Source organism: Miscanthus floridulus, chromosome 12 (genome assembly GCF_019320115.1).
Source record: "Miscanthus floridulus cultivar M001 chromosome 12, ASM1932011v1, whole genome shotgun sequence".
NCBI lineage: Eukaryota > Viridiplantae > Streptophyta > Magnoliopsida > Poales > Poaceae > Miscanthus > Miscanthus floridulus.
In genome coordinates, this window is record NC_089591.1 from 73,768,629 (window position 1) to 73,792,193 (window position 23,565).

General features: G+C 46.2%; 1 protein-coding gene and 1 pseudogene across 1 annotated transcript; one reads left to right on the plus strand and one right to left on the minus strand.

The window, feature by feature from the left end:
- Positions 1-10,943: 10,943 nt before the first annotated feature.
- Positions 10,944-18,963, minus strand: LOC136496128 (uncharacterized; annotated as a pseudogene).
- Positions 18,964-20,717: 1,754 nt separating this feature from the next.
- LOC136496129 (uncharacterized) lies at positions 20,718-22,872 on the plus strand. Its single transcript, XM_066491837.1, has 4 exons — positions 20,718-22,086; positions 22,170-22,288; positions 22,379-22,435; positions 22,621-22,872. The coding sequence occupies exons 1-4, from the start codon at positions 20,718-20,720 to the stop codon at positions 22,870-22,872; spliced, it is 1,797 nt and encodes a 598-aa protein (XP_066347934.1).
- The last annotated feature ends 693 nt before the right edge of the window (positions 22,873-23,565 follow it).

Consider the following 23,565-nt stretch of genomic DNA (forward strand, 5'->3'; position numbering starts at 1 on the left):
GCGTGTCCGTGCCGATGCCAAGGAGGACGGATTTGGGCCTGGCCTAGGGCCGATTTGGGGATTTCGGACTTGTTTGGATGCTGCCCTCGCCTGGGCTTACCTGCCAGGCAAGCGATCGCAGCCCCAGGCGATCAAAATTGAACGCCTGGGAACGCTGCCTGGCATCCGAGCTGCCGGGCAGGCGGCATCCAAACACGCCCGTCCCGGGCTTCTGTCCGGTACAGGCGGTAGTACTGTGTGATACAGTATGATCAATGTGGCCGTGCATTTTGGCCTCGTGATTTTGCAGACGCACAAGTTCTGCACTGCACCGCTGCTGCAGTTCTGCAACTGCACGATGTAAAATAAAGTCCTGGTTTACTGGAGATTTGCCATCATTCGGTGGGAGGGTTTACGGTTTATATTTGAACAAAAAATAAAGCGTAAATAAGTATGAAAATTCGAAAATAAGTACCACCACCAACCATGATGGTAATGCGTTCTTTCTTTGCATTGATCGAATGATCGGCGTGGCATTACTTCTCCTCTCTGTCGGTGGAAATTTCATGATTCGACAGATCGGGGTACGTCAGACAATTAACCACGTCAGTATACTGTCGAGCGACCATTCACCCAGGTCGGTGGGTCCCTCCATCTCATGGCGCTTCCAGTCCGAAATGGAACAGCAGCCGCTCTGCCTGCTCCGTCCAGCCCGCCATGAGCCCATGACGCTGCTCTCCTGTCCAGATCCGAACGCGCACCACGCCGGGGCGGCGGGGCGTCTCCAGCACCACTGCACCAGCACGTGGCCGTCCGCCGCACGGGCGCCGCGCTTCCCGGTGTTTGGTCGCGGGCACCCGCCGGCGCTGGCGGCGCGCGGGAGGAAGGAAGGCATCCGAGGGCGGAGCACGAGGCGGAAGCGCAACGTACGCCACGTCGTACTCAGCAGGTGGGGGCGCAGCGCAGGGGCCGACGGGACCCACGTGACCTAGTGGCCTGGTGCGTGGTGCCGTCGCCATCCGCGGTCAGCCGTGGCTCGTGGGCCGGGAATATAGAATGGTGGCGGGAAGGCGACGACACCGCCGTGCGCCGTGCAGAGCAGGGGACGAGGACGATGCCGCATGGGGCACTGTGATCCCTGCGATGGAACAGTCGGGGCCCGTGCGTGCGGTTCAAATTTTAAACCGGCTGGCGCAAAGCTAACAATTTAGCACCACGCCCTATGTTAAAATCGGTGCTTATCCGTAATGAGGAGTTCAGGTACACCGGCAGTAGATTAATTTTCACTGAGATCGTATATGTACGCGCTCCTGATGCAATGCAAGAAAGGCGGGTCGTTGTAACTGTAAATAACCAGTGGAATGCGCGCGCCCCCGCGCGCGAGAGCAAAGGAGTCTAGTTGGTTTTTTTTTTCTGGGACATATACTGTGCTAGAGTGACACAGAAAACTTTAGAATAGAACCGCACATGTCTATATATGGCCTACTGGTTTAGAGTACTATATAATATGAATTGAGCATAGCCTAAAACTCTCAATCTGTAAATATTTGTCACATACAGTCTGTGAACTGGAATTGTAAAATAGCAGCAAACATAGGGAGGTAGATGATACATGCCCTACTTAATATTGCTATGAGGATCCAAGAGCAATTGATGGTAAAATAGAATAAAACAGGACGATGAATATAGCTGAAAGAGTACTTCCTATAGATTTATCTTAGGCATGTTTCATCTAAAAAGAATGTATTGGTTTTACTGGTCCAGACAAATTTTAGTAAATACAATAGCTTAACATGTAGAAGAAATTACATGTGTTTTGGATTGACAATGCTTGATAGAATCTTTTTTTTCCTCGATCAATAAACAAGATATCCTACATAGGGGGAAACAGCAACAAACCAGCATATATTAGAGGAAGCACAAAAATTAATCATCAACAGACCATCAAATGGACAGATGTAGCGGCAGCTGGTGCGAGCTTCTAAAGCGGCAGAAGGGTTATAGATGATATTTTTTGTTTTGAGCTAAGGGTTGTAAGTAAAATTGATTAAAGACGTGGCATTGGCTTATCTGTTGGGCAATAGCTTTGACCTTCGAATAATTTCCGACATGATGCATCTGTATGTTGCCCTGATCTGTATTTAGCTAGAGCTAAAAATCTGAGATGAGCTGAATGGGAGGGCGTCGCCACCGCCGCGTACGTTGACTGTAACTGACTACTGGTCAGCGCACCAAAACATTAGTTCGAGCAATTTTCATTTACAATTCAGCATAGGAATCTAGAAGAAAATAGCTATACGAATGCATGTGTAAATGAAATAAGATACGTATAAAGGTTCAGGAGGTACATTAGATCAAAATAAAAAGATCATACAGAGGGCTACGCTACATCTATCTGTGTTAGCATTATGGGTGTTTTGTGTGAATGGCTAAATGGTTTATTTAATCTGTGAAGCAAACAATAGAAACTGGACAATCATATGTCTTTGTTTAGTCATGGGTATTCTAGTAAATAGTTGTAGAAGAACGAAAAGAGTAACACACTTCATATCTTGGCTGAAGTCACAAATTCGTAAGCAAGTCATGAAAATGCAGAGAATTATATGATGATCCATAAACATTTGAAGTCTCAACAGTTAATCATGGGTATATACTTAAGAGAAACGAAACAATCCGACCACAAGATGCAAACCATTGCATTCAAAATATTCTGATTTTTATTGGCAGGTTAGGCAGTGGCTCACTATTTTGGCAAACATGTTGCACAAGACAGTGCTTGTTCTACGTCTTCATTGTTTATGAATGATGTCTACGCTGTACATTATTCTTTCTAACATTACCAGCTAGAGATATTAGTGCCTGCAATATTAGGCTCTCAATTAATAATATGGTGCTCCAGAATTTTGTGGCTTGCCAAAAGTGCTCTACAAATATTAAGAAGGATTTAGAAGCATTAAAATATGGTCATATATTTTGAAGCTGATCTTATAAGACCCAAGGAAATAAAGGACTATTTCATAGTTATGAAGCTCTTAACCTATCAGAAAGCCTTGTCTGCATCACAAGACAGGTATTATATGAGAGCATTATCTTATATATATTGATTGAAATAAGAAAGAAGCACTATGTTTTTAAATTTTGCAAAAAAACTAGGATGAAGAAACATTGTTGGCTTCTTACTTTTTCTACATCATCACCAATCTACAGGTAGATCATATATGGCAAGATGCAGCACCTGATTACTCGAGGAGGTGCCTGCTAGGCAGTGCATCCACGTATACATTTCATCAAAAATCTTGAAGGCACTCGCCCAAATATTTAGGGTAGAGGAGGCACCACTAATGAATCAGTACAGTAATGGACGCATTCAACATGTACTTTGATTAGGTTTGAATCATAAATTGTCCGTGACCTTTATTGAAATGAACAAAGTATGAATTGGAACCTGTAAAGACGAACAACTATAAGCAATCTAATGCCAGACACACATCAGCAGATACCACATAGGAAATCTAAAAGAATAAGAACATAAAGCAATCGAAAGAAAGGACCAGGTCACCTCGGATTTTGCTAGGCTGCACGAACAGATTTCTAGAAAGAACCCCTTGTCTTCCTTGACCACCTTGCATAATATAAGCATCAGCAACCAGCAAAGGGAAACAGGAAACCTGCAAATTCTCATGAACGTAGAAACTAAGAGAAGCACTGAAGCACGGACAACAGGTTCTGGAGATGAACGGCGTAGCACAGATGCGAGGGGCGGTCGAAGCTTATATCACTCTCTAAAAGATAAACTTGTTCGCAGCACATACTAAAAGGTTAAAAGCAGCAAGGTTCATGGTTTTGGCTATAGCTGTAGCCTACTAAACAAATATCAAGCATCAGAGTAATTACCGAAGGTATGTCATATGTGATATGTCCAGCACCAACGCTAAAAACTAGGAGACCTCTCAATGAGAGAGACGAAGGCAAAGAAAAATTTATCGAAACAAAGATAGAACTATAAGGGAATCTTCAGTAAATTTCTGATTAGCATAAAATCTCAGCCATAACCAGTTCAGTGCAAAGATCAAATCTAGATGATCAATAGACATCGGTGCAAAGGGCTGTAAAAACAGAAGGGTAGTAAAATGAAAAAACAATAATGAATAGAGTAACAGGAGGCCTCTAAACATGACCAATCCAGTGCAAAGATCGAAGTGGAGCTGACACATGTATGGAGCATTTTTAAATTCACCGCAACGGCAATAATATATGTACTGAAAAATCACTGTCATAAGCAAGTGGATTTGCAAGCAAGTGTATGTACCGAAAAATCACAAGCATAACTAATTCAGTACAAAGATCAAATGCAGCTGATCGACAGGACCTTAGGTCCAGATGTTCCAGATCTGCAAGAAAGAGGATTTGCAAGAAAGTGGACAGAGATGAATAGGAATAAATACATCATAGGCACTGAGGTGTGGTCAGTAATAGAACAACGAACAAATTATGTGAAGTAAAGACATAACCGACAATGGACCTATGGTCAGCAACGAGCGCACGAAATGTAGCAATTAATGAAAACGAAATAACACATGCAAAAGCGAATTGCTAAGATACAATGGCATAGTCATCATAGAACTAATGAAAATAGCAAGAATCGTGGAAGAATGAAAGAACTAACCATCATTGCACAATTCCATTGTCAGTCTAAAAAAGGTCATCATCCCACAACCCTAGAACCTCAGTAAATAAAATGCAGAATGAAACAACTAATCATCACTGTACAATGAAGGATACCATCTTTTCACATGGTCCGCGTATTTAAAGACGAGAAGCGCAGGAGCAAATGGCCTCCTAGGGAAGGGTGGCCAAGATCCTCGCAGTGAGGAGAGGGAGCTGAGGGAAGGGAAGGGGGAGAAGGGGAGAGAGCGCCCCTCCACCATGCGCAACAGGGCAGATGTGCCAGTGTGGGGCTCCTCCAGCGATGAAGGCCGGTGAGCTAGATCCACACACGTACCCGGCCCTGGCACTGGCAAAGAGAGCACACACCGAAGAAATTGGTTACTCCCTGAGCACATGAGAAGTATATAGATCGTGGGCGCACCCACAACGTAAAGAAATTGCTTGTAAGGCCTGCCAAGCCGCTGCACACTGCAGGCACAGCTTAGTGCAATTCATAATTTTCATTGTTCCTGTTAGAACAAATAATAGAGAATCACTGTGCTATCATTATAACAAGGGATAAGAAGGCCTTTCAAAAAAAGAAGTGTCAACAAACCAGAAAAATAACCTCACATCTAAATGGTCGCTACAAATGCTATATAGTAACTCATGTATCGAATTGACGTCATAGCGGACACAACTACTATCACCCTATATGTTTTTTTCCATATTGATTTTATGCATTTCCTATTTCTATGTCAAAGGTGTGGTAACCACTGCAATATACCATCAATTAGTTTGTTGGCAAAGGCGATAAACTTTGTTAATAAGCAAAATAGGATCACTTGAATGCCAAACGACAGGAAACACGTGAATAGGAAGGTAAAGAAAAATGAAAAAAACAATGTACTCACCCAGAGGCAATGGCTTGTAGAATGACCATTTCTTGGCTGTATCACTACTAAACACCAACTGGGCACGACACCTGGAGGAGGAAAGCAATCAGTGTTTCCAGCTTGGAATGTGACACTACCAAACCAAAAGAACTTTACTGATTCAGGACATATTAGGATGGCCGTGATCTTTGATGTATGAAAGTAGAGCAACATCAGATCATTTGTAATGAGCAAAATAAAATTGCCACAAACAGAACTAAGTGGCAAGAATGTATGAGTGGGAAGCAAAGCATTAAAAAGAAGCTCTGACCCAAACATATTGGTTGTAATGAGTGGACAACAAATGCTCTAGGTACATACATTTCTCTTAGCGGATAATACTTTGTATGAGAGATTACAGGCCTTTAGATCTCCAAATTGTATATATACTTTCATTTGATCCACTTCTAATGTCAACGTAGCTTATATTAGTTATCTATTGATGCTTTTGCTCATATTTCCAAGATTTCAAATATTGGAATGTGCAAGGTGTTGACATTGAGCTAGAAACCCGTTGTACAGAAAGCGTAATAAAAAATGGATAAGAACAAAAGTTGAAAGATATATATAGAGCATGCATACTTGGTAGCACCTTTTCAATTACTCTACAATCCTAATTAAGTAAAAGCAGAAGCAGCATCAAAATGCAATTAGTGCAAAGAAGCACACAAGCTTCATTTCAAGATTTTCACTTTGCTAGTGAGAAACCTTCCACCACGGGCCTGTTTTCAAAAGCTGGACCTTACTTTGCTTTAGCCCCAAACTACAAAAGGTAGTCATAGAGCAATCAATCAAGAAAGACATCAAGTAATTGTTTTTTCATTTAGAATGAGAGGTTATTCAGTAACCAACACATTCTACTGTGAAGCGTCATCACAGTCTATTCTTATCAATGCACAAGGGACAAAGCACCTTTCACAATCTATTATTGAGCTAATTAAGTATACTAACCAACAGGCACAAGACAAACTTACCAATGCAATAAATGGTGAGAACCAGTCACCTTTCATTTAGGGTTTTTACTCCACCGGGAAACCGTCCACTATCATCTTGGTTTTCAAAAGACAGATCCTGAATTTACTTTAGTCTCCAAATGAGCCCTCTGTAAACATATTATATCTATTTATCTTTGTTTTCTCCTATCTTTTGCTGTTTTTCCCGTACTGTGAACTGCATGTATAGTTGATCCCTAGGTAGCACTATGAATTGCATGCATATTGATTCCTAGGCAATAGCACACATAACAACTGAACTCAAACAACACTTAGATTAGTAGACACACAGGAAGGGAAGAGAAAGGGCACAACAAGAAGGGAAGAGAAAGGGTGGGCGTACCTGGAGGAGCAAACGTAGACTAACGCGGCTGCCCGCGCTGAGCTGCGCCCGCAGGGGCCACCACCAAGGGGCGCCCATGCTGGGGTTGCCGACGCCAAGGGCTGCGGCCCCGGGGGGCGCCCGTGCCGAGGCTGCCGAACCGTGCTGCGTGGTCGCGCCGCCAGGGGCAGCTCGCGACGCAGCTGGAGCCGTGAAGCATAGGCAACTAGGGTTTCGTGTAGCGCACGCGGACCAACGGGAGAAGGCTGCGTAGGGGTGAAGCCGCGCCGGCGGCGACCGCCGGGGCCTGGTCGCACGACACGCCTGGGTGGGGGGGAGGAGCAGGGCGGCCGCAGCAGCGCCCCGGTCGCGCCGGTGGCCGTCGCCCTTGCCGCATCATGAGGGAGGGAGGGAGAGAGCGGAGAGGAGGGGACGGAAAAGCAGAAGCCCGATATATATTTGTCTCATCGGATTCGGACGAGAAGCCGGAGAAGCCAAAGGTAAGCAGTGGAGAAGCCGTAGAAGCTAGAGAAAACGACGAGAAGCCGTTGTCCGCATAATCCACTCCAAACACTCAGAACCACACGATTGGAGATACGACGGCAGCAGGATTTTAGGATGACGTGGAGTGGTATTCCGTGGAGGAGCCCTACGGGTGTTCTAGGGGTTAATGTTAAGTAGGTCAGGCACATAATGATCTAAGACAAGGATCCAGTCCAGCTAGGGCGAGCTGCTCAACCGCTCCATGGGAATACGATGTAGCTCGATAAGTGAGGCTTGTCGGACGCTGTGTATTTTACTGTGGATTCTCTCGCGATCAATGAGACGACCTGCTCGATGCTGGTCTCTGGTCTACTATGCATGAACCATCCTCTTGGCTCTTGGCTCTTGGCTCTTGGCCTCTCGGTACCGGGACAGGTATCATTAGCGTGCGATCGGGGTTTTGCTCCGTAATCATCTGTTCGCTAATTTATTGTAAGAAAAAAAATATATTAACTGAAAAAGTACGAGTTATAAGCAAGTGAACCGGACAAATAGCCGTGGATCGGTCAATGCAAGCGTACTAGTGTAGTAGGTGTTTGCCTGCCTGTTGCTTGGAGCAGTTGGATCGGCGATCGTTTTCTGATGTCAAGCTAATAAGGTGGTTAGATCGCGTAGGGTACTACGGTCTACGGTTAGGCACACACGGCATGCATGTACAGAGTGTGTAAACATGAGTCGTTATTGATTCTTTAATTTGTTATTGGTTCTTTGTTAGTATATAGTACTAGTGTATCGTCAATTATGATTCAGTACGGTTGTGTATGACTTCTTTGGATCCGACAATGGATAATGAACATGGTCGGCATCCAATGCAGCTTGCGTCGCAGGTGGCACGATCGACATCGATGTAGACCCGCACATGGCCAAGAAATCTCTCGGCTACAGATTCTCGCCTGGCGCATGCGGTTCTTGACACTATAGTTCCTGAATTTAGTCCTACATAAATTGGTCATTATTACAATATAGGAAAATTGAGCTGAGCCCTAAATGTTGGATTATAAGAACGGATGCATATATAGCAATGTAACATAATAATAAAAAAGCAACAGTACACTCTAACAGCACAGCTCTCCTTTTCGGACAAAGAAAACTCTAGAGGGCGAGACGACCGCCTGAACAGTACAACAGAACTTTAGAGAACTGATGAACAAGTTTGGATTGGCAGTTTAGACGCAACTAACATATAGTATGTTTCTATCTGCTAAAAGACCTAATACATTTCTATATGAAAATAACTTTTTCCCCAAAAAAAACAAAAAAAAATAGCAATCCAAGAAAAGAAAAAAAAAGGAAAGAACTTACTAAGCCAATCAGCCCATAACTATAAGATTTTGGTAAATGTCGGCCCAAAACCTCGTTTCGGCTCGACTTGCATGGAGATGGAAAGTGGGCCAAATCCACCCCAATCACGAGGGGGTCACCGGCAGGCGCACTCAGCACGCGACTGCATCGCATTCGCTTCAGTGACGCCGGAGCCGCGGCGCCACACCACCTCACCTCACCGGCCACCCGATTCCCTTCACAAAAGTTACAAAACCAAATGTTACCTATCAGATTCATGATGGTAACTCCTCTATTTGGTCCTCGCCTTGGTGCCCGATTTGGGACTCTATTCACAGCCACCTCCTACTGCCAATCACCCACAATCCTCTGCCAGCTGTAGTAGCTGACCTCTCGTTCCCTAACACTCGAACTTGGAACCTGGACCTTCTATCTAACATTTTCGATTCCCAAGCTGTCCAAGTTATTTCGCAGGTCCAAACGGTTCCCAGCCAGGATCCAGACATTCTGAGGTGGACTCCGGCCAGAAAGGGTTACTGCACCACTAAAAACGTCTACAGATTTCTCAGTTCTCAAATGCAGGTTTAGCTGCCATCCACAGGATCAAGGAGCATCCAACACCAGGCCAACAAGATTCTTCAGAGAGCTTGGAAGCACAAAAATCTTCCTCCTCTCATCAAGACATTCACTTGGCGGCTAATCCGTAGAGCTCTGGCTACTGGTAGCCGAGCTGCAAGATTTTCTTCGCATATTGATGAACATTGCAGCACTTGTGGATTAGTCGAGACTGATGCACACTTGTTCTTTCACTGTGATTTTGCTCGTGCAGTTTGGTTTTCTGCTAGCCCACCTCTCAGAACTGATTCACTGCCCATGGAAGATGATAGAGTACAGGATATCCTTTCAATTATTATAACTGACTCAACTGATAACTCATTATTGCAAAAAATACTTACAACTTTGTGGTATATTTGGAAGGCTCGCAATGATCATAGATTTGCCAGGAAAACCTGGAATGCTTGGCAGGTGCACACCATGCTGTTGTAGCTCATACAAACACAGCAGCCTTGGCAGATTCTACATGGGACGAACAGGTCAGTGGTGACAGAGATGCACACAGCCCCAGCCAGCTGCCTCCCGATCAATCAGGGATCAATCTGATGGGAATGCAGCCACCATGATGACCACTACGTCACAGCAACACCACAGATGCCTGAACAATTCAAACCAAGGTATCACTTCTGTCACTGCAGGTAACGATGCAACCCACACAATCATGCAGAGGCACGCGACAATGCAGGCCACACCGCCTGCTACCCTCCCAGGCTACACTGCTACCGAACCACCGGTCTTGGGTCATTCAGTTTCGGGTATGAGTCTCTCTGTTGCAGCTTCGGGGCAGCCTGATTCCCAGACGCCCGGACGTCCAAACCAACTGATGCACAGGTACATCGTCCATGAGCCGGCGCTACTCCCTGGAGTCAGATGTTATGCTGATGCCTCCACGACACCAGACTAGCAGTCTCAGTCACCCAGAACAGCTGGTCTTGGAATATTCCTTGTCAACACCCAAGTTCAGCCGGCCCAAACGATCTACATCAAAGCAGTCACGACAGGTGCATTCTGTACTCATGGCTGAGGCGGCGGCTTCAGCTCTAGCAGCTACTATCAATGACTGCCTCAGTTTCAACACCACCACCTTTTTATCGGATTGCCAGCAGCTAGTTCAATTTCTTAATGATGCAGACCATTCCAATCCTCCGGATTGGAAGATTAAATCCTACACCCAGCTGTTTACAAATCACTCAAGAAATCGGCAGTCCAACATCTTCAAGATCAACCGTAACCTTAACACAACGGCTGATACTCTAGCAAAACAGGCTTATAATGTTTCTCAGTCCATTTCTACTCCTTATGAGCCTGTATGTTCTAATGATTCTCATGTCTACCAGTGCCCCATGATGGCTGCACTGCAATGTGTAAACATAGACTCTATGCATCATCGCAGCTAAGTGCTGCTGAAATAAATTTGTTTGTTGTAAAAAAAAAACTATCACAGATTATAGACCGAGCAGATCGCGCATCCCTAGTCTTGTCAGATCCCTCCATCATTGCAGACCTGAACGCATCGTCACCTGGAAATGCTAGCATTTTTTTTTTTTTGGTGCAGAACTACAGACGCCCGGCACCAACGATCATTATGCCCAGGCATGCAACGGCAACAACGCAGCCATGGATTGGCTATTGCATGAGCCCCGCTTGGCAAGCAACAAGTTTTGGGGGTCCAGAGGACAGCTCAACAAAAGGATAACCGTATTTTCACCAACTCAGGCAAGGTTAGAGGTATGCTTCATTAACCAAACAACTCTGGGTATTACCACGAATATCCTACTGAACTAGTGAACAACCAATAGCACATCAGCTTCTTCTGAACAAGACAAACAAATCATGCCGGTTCCTTGGATGAGCCATTTTCTACATGCTTCGTATCTCATCACAACAACAACAACAACAAAGCCTTTAAGTCCCAAACAAGTTGGGGGATCTGTCTCATATGATGGAGAAAAACAAGAACACTTCAGCAGAGAAAGCGGGACCTGTCTCATTCAAGTGAACCAATCTTGCGCTCAGCAATACATAGAAGATGCCACCTCATCTAATACTGCTGCACCGAACCTGCACAAGGAAAACAATTTGTGAAATTACATCAAAGCAGACATAAAGCAGGTCAAACAAAATATACAGAAACCGTAGCATTTATGTAGACCAATAATCTTCTACCACAAACTCTTAGAAAGGCCTTGTCAAGAAGAAACTCTTAAAAGGTTCCATAAAAAGAAACACTTCAAAGGTTTGTGGAAACATATGCATAGTGCTGACTAGGCAAAAGTCAGACTGCCATTGGGTTCCTTCATTGAAATGTTTTAGCTACTAAACTGGAAGCAACACTACAATGAGTACACAAAAAGCTCTGTTGTCTTCCATCCTTTTCATGCTTCCATATTTGTTCCCTGTTCCTGCCATTATTCTTCAAATCCTCTAAGATTCCCAAAAAAACTTTAATATGAAAACTCAATAACATATCCCAATATGAAACAGAGAAAGCGGTGAACATTAATGGAACAGGCTTTCTGATGGAGGAGCTACGGTTGCACCAACCGCCAGGGATTCCCTGGCTGTGTGCACGCGATTTTAATGAAGTGCTTTTTCACCATGAAAAGGAGGGAGGGGTCCCTCGAGCGCAGTCCTGTTTGGATCGCTTCAAGATGGCGTTGGAGAGCTGTGAGTTACATGATCTGGGTTTTATCGGCGATGTCTTTACTTGGCGGAATAAGCAGACAAAAGGGAGCACACATGTGAGAGAACGGCTGGACCAAGCCATTGCTAATGGTGAATGGAGGGGGAAGTTTCCTACGGTTCTAGTGAGAAATGGAGATATGTTCAGATCAGACCACCGGCCGGTCATCATTCTCACAGAGAAATTACAAGGACGTAGATCGGTGGGAGGTAACAGTGGCTTCAAGTTTGAAGCTCGTTGGTTGAAGGAAGAAGGATGCAGGCGTGTTGTAGAGGAGGCGTGGGGGTCGCAGGAAGAGAGTGGGGAGAATCTGAGCACAAAAATCAAAAGTGTTACTAGTAGTCTGAAGGAGTGGAGTTCAAATAGTTTGGGAGATTTGGAGAAGAGGTTGAAAGAAGCCAAGAGGGAGTTGGAGAAGTGGAGGCGAGCCCTGATCAGTGATCATGCTGTCGGCCGAGAGGCGGTGTGGAGTTTCAAAGTAGACCACCTTGAGGATCAAATAGATACATATTGGCGACAGCGTGCTCATATTAATTGGCTGCAGTTTGGGGACAGGAATACAAGCTATTTTCATAATGCCTGTTCGGAGAGGAAGAGAAGGAATAGGATTGGGAGATTGAAGAAGGAAGATGGGAGTTGGGTGGAGGATGAGAGGGAGAAAATGGAGTTTATAACTAACCACTTTGTGCAGCTTTTCAGGGCGGGGGAGGTCGGCACTGAGGCACAATTCCAACAAGTCCTCAGTGCTGTCCCAACCTGTGTCTCGGCAGACATGAACTCCAAGCTGATGACCGAGTTTACTGAAGAGGAAATAAAGAGAGCTTTAGATTCCATTGGTGACCTAAAGGCTCCCGGCCCTGATGGTCTACCATCGGTCTTCTACAGAAATTTTTGGAATGTGGTCGGTGAGAACCTAACGCGGGAGGTGCTGCACGTGTTGAATGGAGGGCATATACCAGAGGGTTGGAATGAAACGACCATTGCTTTGATTCCCAAGGTAGAAAAACCACAGAAGGCAACTGAACTCCGGCCCATCAGTTTGTGTAATGTGGTCTACAAAGTAGTATCCAAAGTCTTGTCTTTCCGCCTACGGAATGTGCTGCTGGATATAATCACTACGAACCAAAGTGCTTTTGTACCTGGCCGTTTGATCTCAGATAACATTCTTATTGTTTATGAGATCACTCACTACCTGATGAATAAAAGAGAGGGTGACATTGGTTATGCAGCGATCAAGCTAGATATGAGTAAGGCGTACGACAGGGTTGAGTGGCATTTTCTTCGTGACATGATGGTGAAAATGGGCTTTTGTGAGCAGTGGATTAATCTCATTATGGAATGTGTGACATCTGTGGGCTATCGCATTAAGGTGAATGGAGAATTGTCGGAGGGGTTCAAACCTGAAAGAGGTCTACGTCAGGGAGATCCGTTGTCACCATATTTGTTCCTCATCTGTGCAGAAGGTTTTTCTGCATTATTGCAGCAAGCAGAGCAGGAAGGGAAGATTGTGGGAGTGAAAGTTTGTCAGAGAGCACCTAGTGTTTCACACCTCTTGTTTGCCGATGACTCTTTGATACTGATTCGTGCAACGGAGGGGGACGCTAAACAGCTACAAGACATTCTGGATCTCTATGAATGCTGCTTTGGACAGATGATTAATAAGACAAAGTCGGCGGTCCTTTTTAGCCGGAATACTAATGCACACAGGAAGTCGGAGGTGTGTGATTTGCTGCAAATTACAAAAGAAACAATGAATGAACGGTATCTGAGACTCCCGGTACAGGTGGGCAAATAAAAAACAGGGACATTTGCTTACATCAAAGACAGGATTTGGCAACGTATTCAGGGGTGGAAGAAGAAATTTCTATCATGGGCAGGAAAGGAAATTCTAATAAAAGCCGTGGCGCAAGCGATCCCGACATATGCCATGGGCTGCTCTGACTTAACTAAGACATTTTGTGATCATATGCTATGGGCTGCTCTGACTTAACTAAGACATTTTGTGATCAAGTGAGTACGATGGTGTGCCGATACTGGTGGAATCAACAGGAGGGTAAACACAAGATTCATTGGCTACACCGGGATATACTGATGCGTCCAAAGAAGGAAGGGGGTTTGGGCTTCCGGGATATTCATGCCTTCAATATTGCTATGCTGTCGAAGCAGGCATGGAGACTATGGGAGAGGCCGGAGTCTCTCTGTGCACGCATCCTGCGTGCAAAATATTACAGCAATGGCACGGTTCTGGATGCTAAACCAAAGGCTGCCATGTCCTACACTTGGAGGAGCATTTTGAAGGGGATTCAGCTTATGAAGAAAGGTATGATCTGGAGAGTGGGTGATAGAAGAGGCTTCAAAATTTGGGATGACCCTTGGCTACCGAGGGATCTCTCTAGGAAGCCTATCACGCCTAGGGGAACCAGCCTAGTGACGGATGTTGATGAGTTGATTGATCCTGTAACTAGGGACTGGGACGTGGAGATGGTCAAAGATTTGTTCTGGGAAGAAGACCAGCAAGTCATCCTGGCAATTCCAGTGTTTGAAGGCCGCGATAATCTGTTGGCAAGGCACTTTGACAAGCATGGTAAATTCAGCGTACGGAGTGCGTACAAAGTCTGTCGGGACGACTTCATCAAAAGCCGGGATTGCCGAGCTGCACAAGGAGGGAGTTGGCAACAAGATGAACTGATCTGGAAGAAGATTTGGAGCTTAAGCTGCCCTAGCAAGGTCAAGCATTTCCTCTGGAGAATGACGCATGAGAGTCATCCACTTCGCTGTAGCCTAGCACGACGTGGCATGGAAATCGACACAAAGTGCCCGGTTTGTGCAAGAGACAGTGAGGATGGAGGCCATCTTTTTTTCAAGTGCAAACTAGCTAAACAAGTGTGGAATTGACTAGCTTTGGAGGGTAAGCGACGGAGTTTGGCACTGCAAATGTCAGCTATAGATGCAGTTTCAATCATATTGGCAGAAAGAGAAGAAGTTGCAATGTTGTTGGTCATCACACTGTGGTCTATCTGGACGAATCGGAATGCGGTCAGAGAAGAAGGGCGAGGGAGGAGAGCCGAGGAGTTAGCACGTTCAATCAAAATATATGCTAATGAAATCTCCCAGACTCTGCGACCTCCACGATCGATGAGACCAATAGAGAGAGTGAAATAGCAAAAACCACCAGAGGGCTTCCTCAAATTAAACTGTGATGTGTCCTTCATTCAGGAGTCAAAGACTGGCAGCTGGGGTTTCTTGATCCGTGATCATGATCATAGTTTTTAAGGCGTCGCCTAGGCGACGACTAGGCGTCGCCTAGTCGTCCGAGCGGGATTCCAAACGGGGCGTCGTGGTCGCCGCGCCCTCATCGCATATGGCGTCGCCTCGCGGCTGAAGGCGTCGCCTAGGCGTCGATTTCGCTGAGGCGGACGCTGCTGGACGGAAAAGCACGCGGGAAAGAGCAGCGCCGCGCGCTCGGGCGGGAAAAGAGCGAAGCGATGCGCGCGCGTGGGAAAAGAAGCAGCTGCGCGCCTACACCTCCCGCCAACCCAATCCCCATTGCGTCAGTTGAGAGAGGTAGAGGGAGAGGGAAAGGAAGGAGAGAGGAAGAGAGAGGAAGGCGGCGGCGCACCTGGAATCCGGCGTCGGCGCGGCGCAGGCGACTGTCCCCGCGTGAGTCCAGCCCGTCCGCGACTCTAGCCCTGTCTGCGACCGACTCCCACTCCGTCCGCCGCGACCTGCGAGCAGCCCCGCGACTGACTCCGGCCCCGTCCCCAACCACGACTTTGCTCTGCGACTGCGCGAGTGGCAGTTACGTCCTCCCCTCCTCTGTCCTCTGTTGCTCCCCCTTCTTCCTCTGCTCTTCCTCCCCCTTCTTCCTCTGCTCTTCCTCCGCCTCGTTCCCATGCTCTGCTCCTTCCTGTGCTCTACTTTGCTTTCTCTGCTCTGCTCGTTTCTCCTATTTATGTGTTACAGTTTGATAGTTGGAATGGATAGCTCACAGGTGTGCTCTTCTGATGTGGTTGCCTAATTGTTGTGAATAATTAATATATGCTTGACTGTTTGTCTCTCTGACGTTTGAACTTTGCTGCATAAGAGAGGTTAATTTATTGATCTGTGTCATTGTTATATGTGCCTCTGAGGCTTAAATTGTGAACAGCAGTATGTGTATGGCGTCGCCTCGCCGCACGCCTAATTTGCCTAGGCATCTGGAAGGGGGTGGAGCGCCGCACCTAGCCTTACCGCCTTAAAAACTATGATCATGATGGAGATGTGGTGATGTCGGGACGAGGAAGAATCAATAATGTGTTGAGTGCCTTCCACGCTGAGTTGATAGCCTGTTTGCAAGGTGTTCAAGTGGCGAGCAGTTTGGGTATTGGGAAGCTGATCCTTGAGACAGATGCACTTAACATTCAGCTAGCTATGCAGTCCCAAAGCTTCGACGTCCAACCTGAAGGGGGCCTGATCGAGGAGCTAAAGTCCTTTTCTAGGATAAATTTTAATGAATTCGTTTGTAATTTCTTGGGTAGAACTGGTAACAGGGCTGCCCATGTGTTGGCGAGTCTAGGTTATGGGTGCATCGAAGGTCAGGCGCTAATTACCAGTGCCATCCCTGATGATGTCTTTGTAATCGTTTATGATGATTTATCAGGAGAGTAATGAATCAGCCAAGTTCAAAAAAACAGAGAAACCCATAATAAAAAAAAAATACCTTCAAACATGACACGAGCTTGAGCTGAAGCTCTTTTGTAGTTTAGCAAGTCAATTATTGGATCATCAAAATCATCTGGGTGACTATCAACAGACAACGTGCGAAGACGCCTTGCTTTAGAGAGCACAAGCTTCATAAATGAAATTTCATTTGGAAGCCAAATGATACTACTCATCTCCACAGTTTGAAGATTGGCACACATGCCATCAGTCCACAGAGCATTTAAGAACCTCCAATCTGCCTCGAAACTCTGACCATCACCATCCCGCGACTTCACCAATAAAAGGAAATCAGTTGTAGACAACAAGATGACCTTCGAACAATGTAGATAGAAATATACTAAAGGCCACATCCAGCATTACCTCTATTTCTAGGTTTTGAAGGTTGTGACAACTCCTTAGCAAGGTAAACGGAATGGAAGTGTATACAGCATCTTAACATCATCAGCCTGTGACCAAAAATATATATATAAGAACATTGAAACTGGATAAAAGTCATACAGGGTCTAGAAATACAGATGAGATTTCTGCGTTATTTTGAAACAAGGGACCACAGGCACATGGAAACAGGGCAGGAATGAAACGATTGTTTCCTTTATTATTAATTATTAGTGTAGCTTTTCACGCTATTTCATTGGTGTATGAGACTATGTTTACATTCCTGATCTATGTAATGAGCTTGCGCCAAGCACTAGCGTTTCAGCGTTGATTTATAACAAAGCACATAGTAAGGAGAACAAAGTGAAAATAATGTACCGGCAAGAAGAGAGCGAGCCTTTGAACGCAAGCAAACCGAGCAAGGAGATCTCCAAAACCATGTTCATGCCACAGACAGAATAACACATCAATGTTGGCATATTTGATGCACGGCAGCTCTCCAAATCGCCAGCCATAGTCATAATCTGAACAGATTGATAGGAGACGGAGATTGGGCGCCTCAATCAATGAGTCTGGGTAGTCATCAGGGATGAACACATCAAACATATCCAGGGTATGAAGCAAGGGTGACCGACGAATGATAGTCTCCAATTGCCCACTGGCTGGGAAGTTAACAATGAAGAGGTCTAGCTCCTGGAGCGCTGGGAAGCCGGCGAATCCTACGGGGAGGGGTGGGATGTTGCAGCGTTGCAGCCGCAGGGACACGAGATCCCCGAAGGAGAAGATGGAGGAGTGAAGGTTGAAGCATGATATGAGTCTGCCAAGTATGTGGATGGACTCGACGCGGCAGCGGGAGAGCGCGACGAGCCAGTCGTCGATGCGACCGGCAGACGCGTCATGGACGAAGATGTAGAAGAGGGAGACGCGGGGGCCGATGTAGGGGAGGAGGACGCTGTCGACGACCGAGGGCTGGAAGGCCGCGGGATGCGCCGCGCGCGGAGGTACTCGCCCTCGGCCTCCTTGAACATCCGGGAGGCCGCGAAGGCGTCGCAGAGCGCGGCCGCGATGTCGACGAAGTCGGGGGCGTGGCGGCGCGCCGCGGCGAGCGCGTCGCGGGCGACGCCGAGGTGCGGCGCCGCCGCAGCATTCCTGGCCTCCGCGGTGCGGTCTCCGCGGGCCGCGCGGACGGCGGCGGCGTAGTGGAGCTCGCCCAGGAGGCGGTGCGTGACCGCCAGGTCCTGGTGCGCGAGCATGAGGTCGCGGGCGCGGGCGAGCGCCTCGTTCTTGTGGCCGTCGTGGTCGAGGAGCAGCACCTCCGTGACCGCGGCGCAACGGCCTCCGCGTCCGCTTCGGCGTCGGCCATCGCGGTCGGAAGTCGGCGAGGGGCGCGCGCGGGGGGTGTTCGGGGAAATGCCGCGGCGAGGCGGGGTCCGGGCGGCGGAGCGGGGGGTTTGTTTGGGTTATTTTTTTTAAATTTTGGAAAGCTTGTTTGGGTTTTGGGGAGGAGATACGGTGGAGCCGTGTAGGCGCAGGAAGGGTGGAGGGGATTTTTATAGCCGAGGTTTTTAACTTATAAAAGTTTGTAATTATCTATATGTCATTAAAAAGTTTGAGCGGTCATAAATATTATTGATTGGAACTTTTTTATCCTCGATGCCATTCCTGTCACATTCTGTTAGTTTTAAACAATTTGACCATCCTGACATTTAGGTCCGACTAGTTAAAATGTTCAGAACGCCCCATCTTGTTTCTAGCCGGCAACCCTATCCTCTGTAGGCCCTCATTGGGAGCGGCAACTGAAGAGCACGACGGCTCCTCTGCAGCGGGCGGCGGGGAGCCGAGTCGCACTGGGCGGTGCGGGCGCGTAGCTTCAAGGTCGTCTTCTTCCATGGCTTCACCGGACAACAGTTCCTGCATCGACACCGGCTTCTATGACCGCACCGTACCTCGCCGCGGGGAGGCGTCCGCACCTGCGTCGTCCTCGGCTCCGACGCCGTGCTCTGCTTAGGCTCCTGTTTCATAGAATGCCTTTATCGTGGTGCCACAGGACCTCCGTGGCCACGCCGGTGCCTTTGCCGAGAGGATCAGCCCCGGCGTCTACGTCCGCGACGACAGCACCTGGCGCGTGCGCAGATGCGGCTTCATGGTGCAGTCGCAGTAGTTCTGCGGGCGCTCTGGTGGGATGTTGTAGGGTCGAGATGGCGACTAGGGGGGTGAATAGTCGTTTCTAAAACTTAATCCCGTCGGCTAACCGAAACAAGTGCGAAATTAAAACTATCGGTCTAGCCAAGACTACACCCATCTATCTATGTTCTCTAGCACCTTGCAAAAAATTCTAATTAAGCAACAAAGGTGCCGGGCTAGCTAGAGCTCACGTAATCAATGTTTTCTGATCGTCCGATTAATCGCGATTAATCGTCCTTATCGGTACTTAGCACTTGATTAGGCCCTCCGATTCGATCAGAGCGATCAGAAACCTGATCGTCCGATTAATCGTCGATTAATCGCGATTAATCGTCCGATTAGGCCTCTTTGCGGATCAGCTCTAAATAGTCAGATGGGCTACTTCAGTTTAGTGGGCTATATTTATTTGGGTCAGGCCCATTAGGGTTTCTCTTATATACCTCACCCCCACTCTTTCTCTCCTCAGTCCTCAGTCCTCACTCCCGTGTGTGTGCAGCTCAGCAGCTGAGCTCCATCTCTTCCCTGCTGCCTGCGTGCATCTTACTCCCTCCTCCCTCCCTTCCAGTTCCAATCCAAGCAGCCCATCCGTGGATCTTTCCTGCTGCTTGCTGCTTCCTCCCTTCTGCTGCAGGGTCGCCCTTCTCTTCCCCACCTGTAGGCTGCAGGTCCAGGGAGCACGAAGATGAGCTCCTCCTCTGAAGGTGAGTCATTAAATAGACTTTGTTCTGTCATTACTGTCATCTCCTTTCCTCTGCACTATGCTCAAATCTTGATGCTTTGTTTCTTTGGCTCTTTGCTGAACTTGCATAGATGAAAATCGAAGGCGGCAGCTTGCAGTGGAAGTCATTATGCCTGGGCCTAATCCTGAAGGTGCTGGTGCAAGCTCATCAGTTGCATCAGGTGGTGCTGGTTCAGCATCCTCAGCTGCTCCAGATTTTTCAGCCCTTGTAGAAAAGGCTATAGCAGCACTGCCTCCAGAACTTGCTCAGCAGGCTAAAGATCCCAAGAGGAAGGCTCGATCTCAAGACCCAGGATGGAAGTATGGGTGGTGGCCAGATCCTACGAAGAAGGAATTTATTCAGTGCATTTTCTGTAAGAAGGTAGTGCCTGCAGGAATCGGTCGGTTCAAGATGCACCTTGCTGGGGGTTATGGGGATGCAGTGAAGTGCCCAAAACCACCTCCAATAGTCCAGCGAGAGATGACTGTTTACTTGAAGAAGAATACAAGGACTACAATTGTGGCACTTCCTGGAGATGGTGAACAAGAACAAGAAGCAAATGAAGAGGATGAAGTTACTGAAGTTGAACCAACGAAAGTATCAAGTTCTGGGACAAGACTCAAGCGAGCACAATCAGAAGCAAAGAAGAAAATAGCTCAAGCTACCATTACTTCCTTTGTGGTTGCGGGTCATACTAAAGCAGCAACTCAAAAGAACACCAACACCAAGTCAGTTAGTGCCATGCTTCGTAGGACACCAGAAGAAGTAGTTGCAGAAAGGCATAAATGCAAGACTTCTCAGCCCACTATAGAGCAGTGCACAAAGAAAGATAAAGAGGCTAAACAAATTGTTGATGATCATGTTGCTGATTTCTTCTATGAAAATGGTATACCATTCAATGTCATTAATTCGAGAAGTTGGGAGATAATGCTTGAGTCCATTGGGCAGTATGGACCTGGGTACCGCTCACCAACCATGCATGACATTAGGGAACCATTGCTTGAAAGGGCTGTCAACAGGACAGCAGAACTAAGAAAGAAGCATGAGGAGAGTTGGAAAGAATATGGCTGCACTCTCATGTCCGATGGTTGGATGGATACAAGCCACCGCCATATAATTAATTTTCTTGCCAACAGTCCAGCAGGGACCTTCTTCCTAGGTTCAGTGGATGCTTCAAGTGAGATAGCAAATGCACAAATGCTAGCTGATTTGTTGGAGCAGCAAGTTGACAAGATTGGGAAGGAATATGTGGTGCAGGTTGTCACAGACAATGGGGCCAACTTTAAGACAGCGGGAAGGATTCTAATGGAGAGGATCCCACATTTGTTTTGGACACCTTGTGCTGCCCATTGTCTGAATTTGTTGCTGCAAGACATTGGTGAGATAAAGGAATTCAACACTGCCATCAATTGGGGCAAGAAAGTGTGCAGATTTCTATACAAGCATGGGATGATACTTGATCTAATGAGACAGAAGATAGGTGGAGATCTTGTGAGACCAGCTATGACTCGATTTGCTACTTCTTACCTAACATTGGCAAGTATGTACAAGCACAAGAATGGCTTGAGAGCTTTAGTTGTTAGTGAAGAATGGCAGGCTAACAGTCTGTCTAACACTAGTGAAGGCAAACAAGTTGAGGATATTGTCCTTTCCATGTCTTTTTGGAATAGAGTGGAGTGTTGCTTGAGAGCTTCACAACCCCTTCTCGTCGCTCTAAGGATTGTAGATGGGGATGAGACACCAGCAGCTCCTGAGATCATGGCAGCCATGGATCATGCAAAGACCACCATCAAAGATTCTTTAAAAGCTAAAACCGACTTGCTTAAAGAAGTAATGAAGCGCTATGATAATAGGTGGGAAAACCAAATGCAGCAGAAGTTGTATGGGGCAGCCCTATTCTTGAATCCAGGCAAGTTCTTTGCCTTAAGGGAGAAAGACAAGAGAAAAGCTGCAAGGCTAAGGATCATGTTCAATGAAATTTTATACAAAATGGTGGCGGATGACAGTGAACAATCCAAGATTTCTTGTCAAGCTGATGATTATGAACAGTCTGAAGGTGAAGGCTTCTCAATGCCATTAGCAATAAGGGACAGAGACAAAAAGAACCCTAGTAAGTTTTGGATATTTTAAAACCTTCAATCCTTGTCAATATTTGTTTTGTTATGACCTGATTATTAGGTAATTGTGTTTCAGTTCGCTGGTGGAATTCCTATGGTGGCTACTCATTTGAGCTCCAAAGTCTAGCAAAGAAAATTATTAGTCTTTGCTGCTCTGCATCAAGTTGTGAGCGTAATTGGAGTGTTTTTCCCCATGTAAGTACCACTGCTAGTTCGAAGTAAAATCAATTATGTATTTGCGACATTGCTTGCAAACCAATGTGTTGTTCATTATTTTTTATGCAGTTCCACACCAAAAAGAGGAACATATTAGAGCACAAGAGGTTAAATAAATTGGTCTATGTCAGTTACAACAAAAAGATGTCAAACAGGTTTAAAAAATCAGAGAGCTTGGTTGCAAAGGACAAAAGAGCAACCCTCTCACGCTAGATGAATTTCAGTGGGATAATGAATGGGTGGATGAGAATTGTGAGGAATCAACTTGGGCTGCTGTTGATGAAGCTATTGGTGCATATGAGAATCTATAGGGCCGCAACTTGTCTAGGGCTGCTGCTCGTGCAACAGCCTCTGTCAGCCAGATGTATACCAGGAAGCGTCCAAGGACGGCTGTTGCTGCAGCTGCAGCTGCTGCTCTAGATAGCATTGATGATGAAGATGATGACCATGAAGCCCAAGTTCAGCTAGATGCATCTAATGCTGAAGTAGGAATGGAGGTGGATGGAGACTCGGGTGGAGATGGAGGAGGAGGCTTCAATTTGGATGATGATTTGCTTATTTAGATTTAGATGGCTGTTGAATGCTGATTGAATGGCAGCTAGTGTTATCTTAAAAACTCTGAATGTTGTTTGCAGTGTTTAATTATTTAGTTTGTAGTATGTACTCAGTACTCGTACTATATTAAGTAAGCTGTGGACTATGCTAGTTTTCTTAATTTCTACTTTTCTGGATCTAGATTGAGTATGTGCTGCTGTAATGCTGTCAGTCTGTCACACTATTCTTTTGCATCTACTTACTCAAGTTATCTATTATTCCTGCAGAAAATCAGCAAACATATGGAGGCTGGGACAAGAATATGGAGTCAGATCTCATAGGTAAGTAACCAACTAACTAGAAATATGCTCGATGTCTACTATATAAATATATAGTATATGGTATATTATATATATACCATACATATATGATATATACTTATATAGTCCTGCTATATGCTGGACGATTATATGGACGATTAGACCGATCAGAGGTCGATTAATCGTCCTGATCGTCGATTAATCGTCCTGATCATCCTAATCGGTACCAGACCGATTAGGAATGATAAGCCGATCAGAAAACATTGCACGTAATCAATTCTAGAAGCAAGGTCACACAAACATATGCCACTAGTACTTTAAGCAACGGGAAGCTCCTACACATGCTAGTAAGCAAAAGCACAAAGCCAACTAAACTCACTAGCAATGCTCAATAACAAGGCA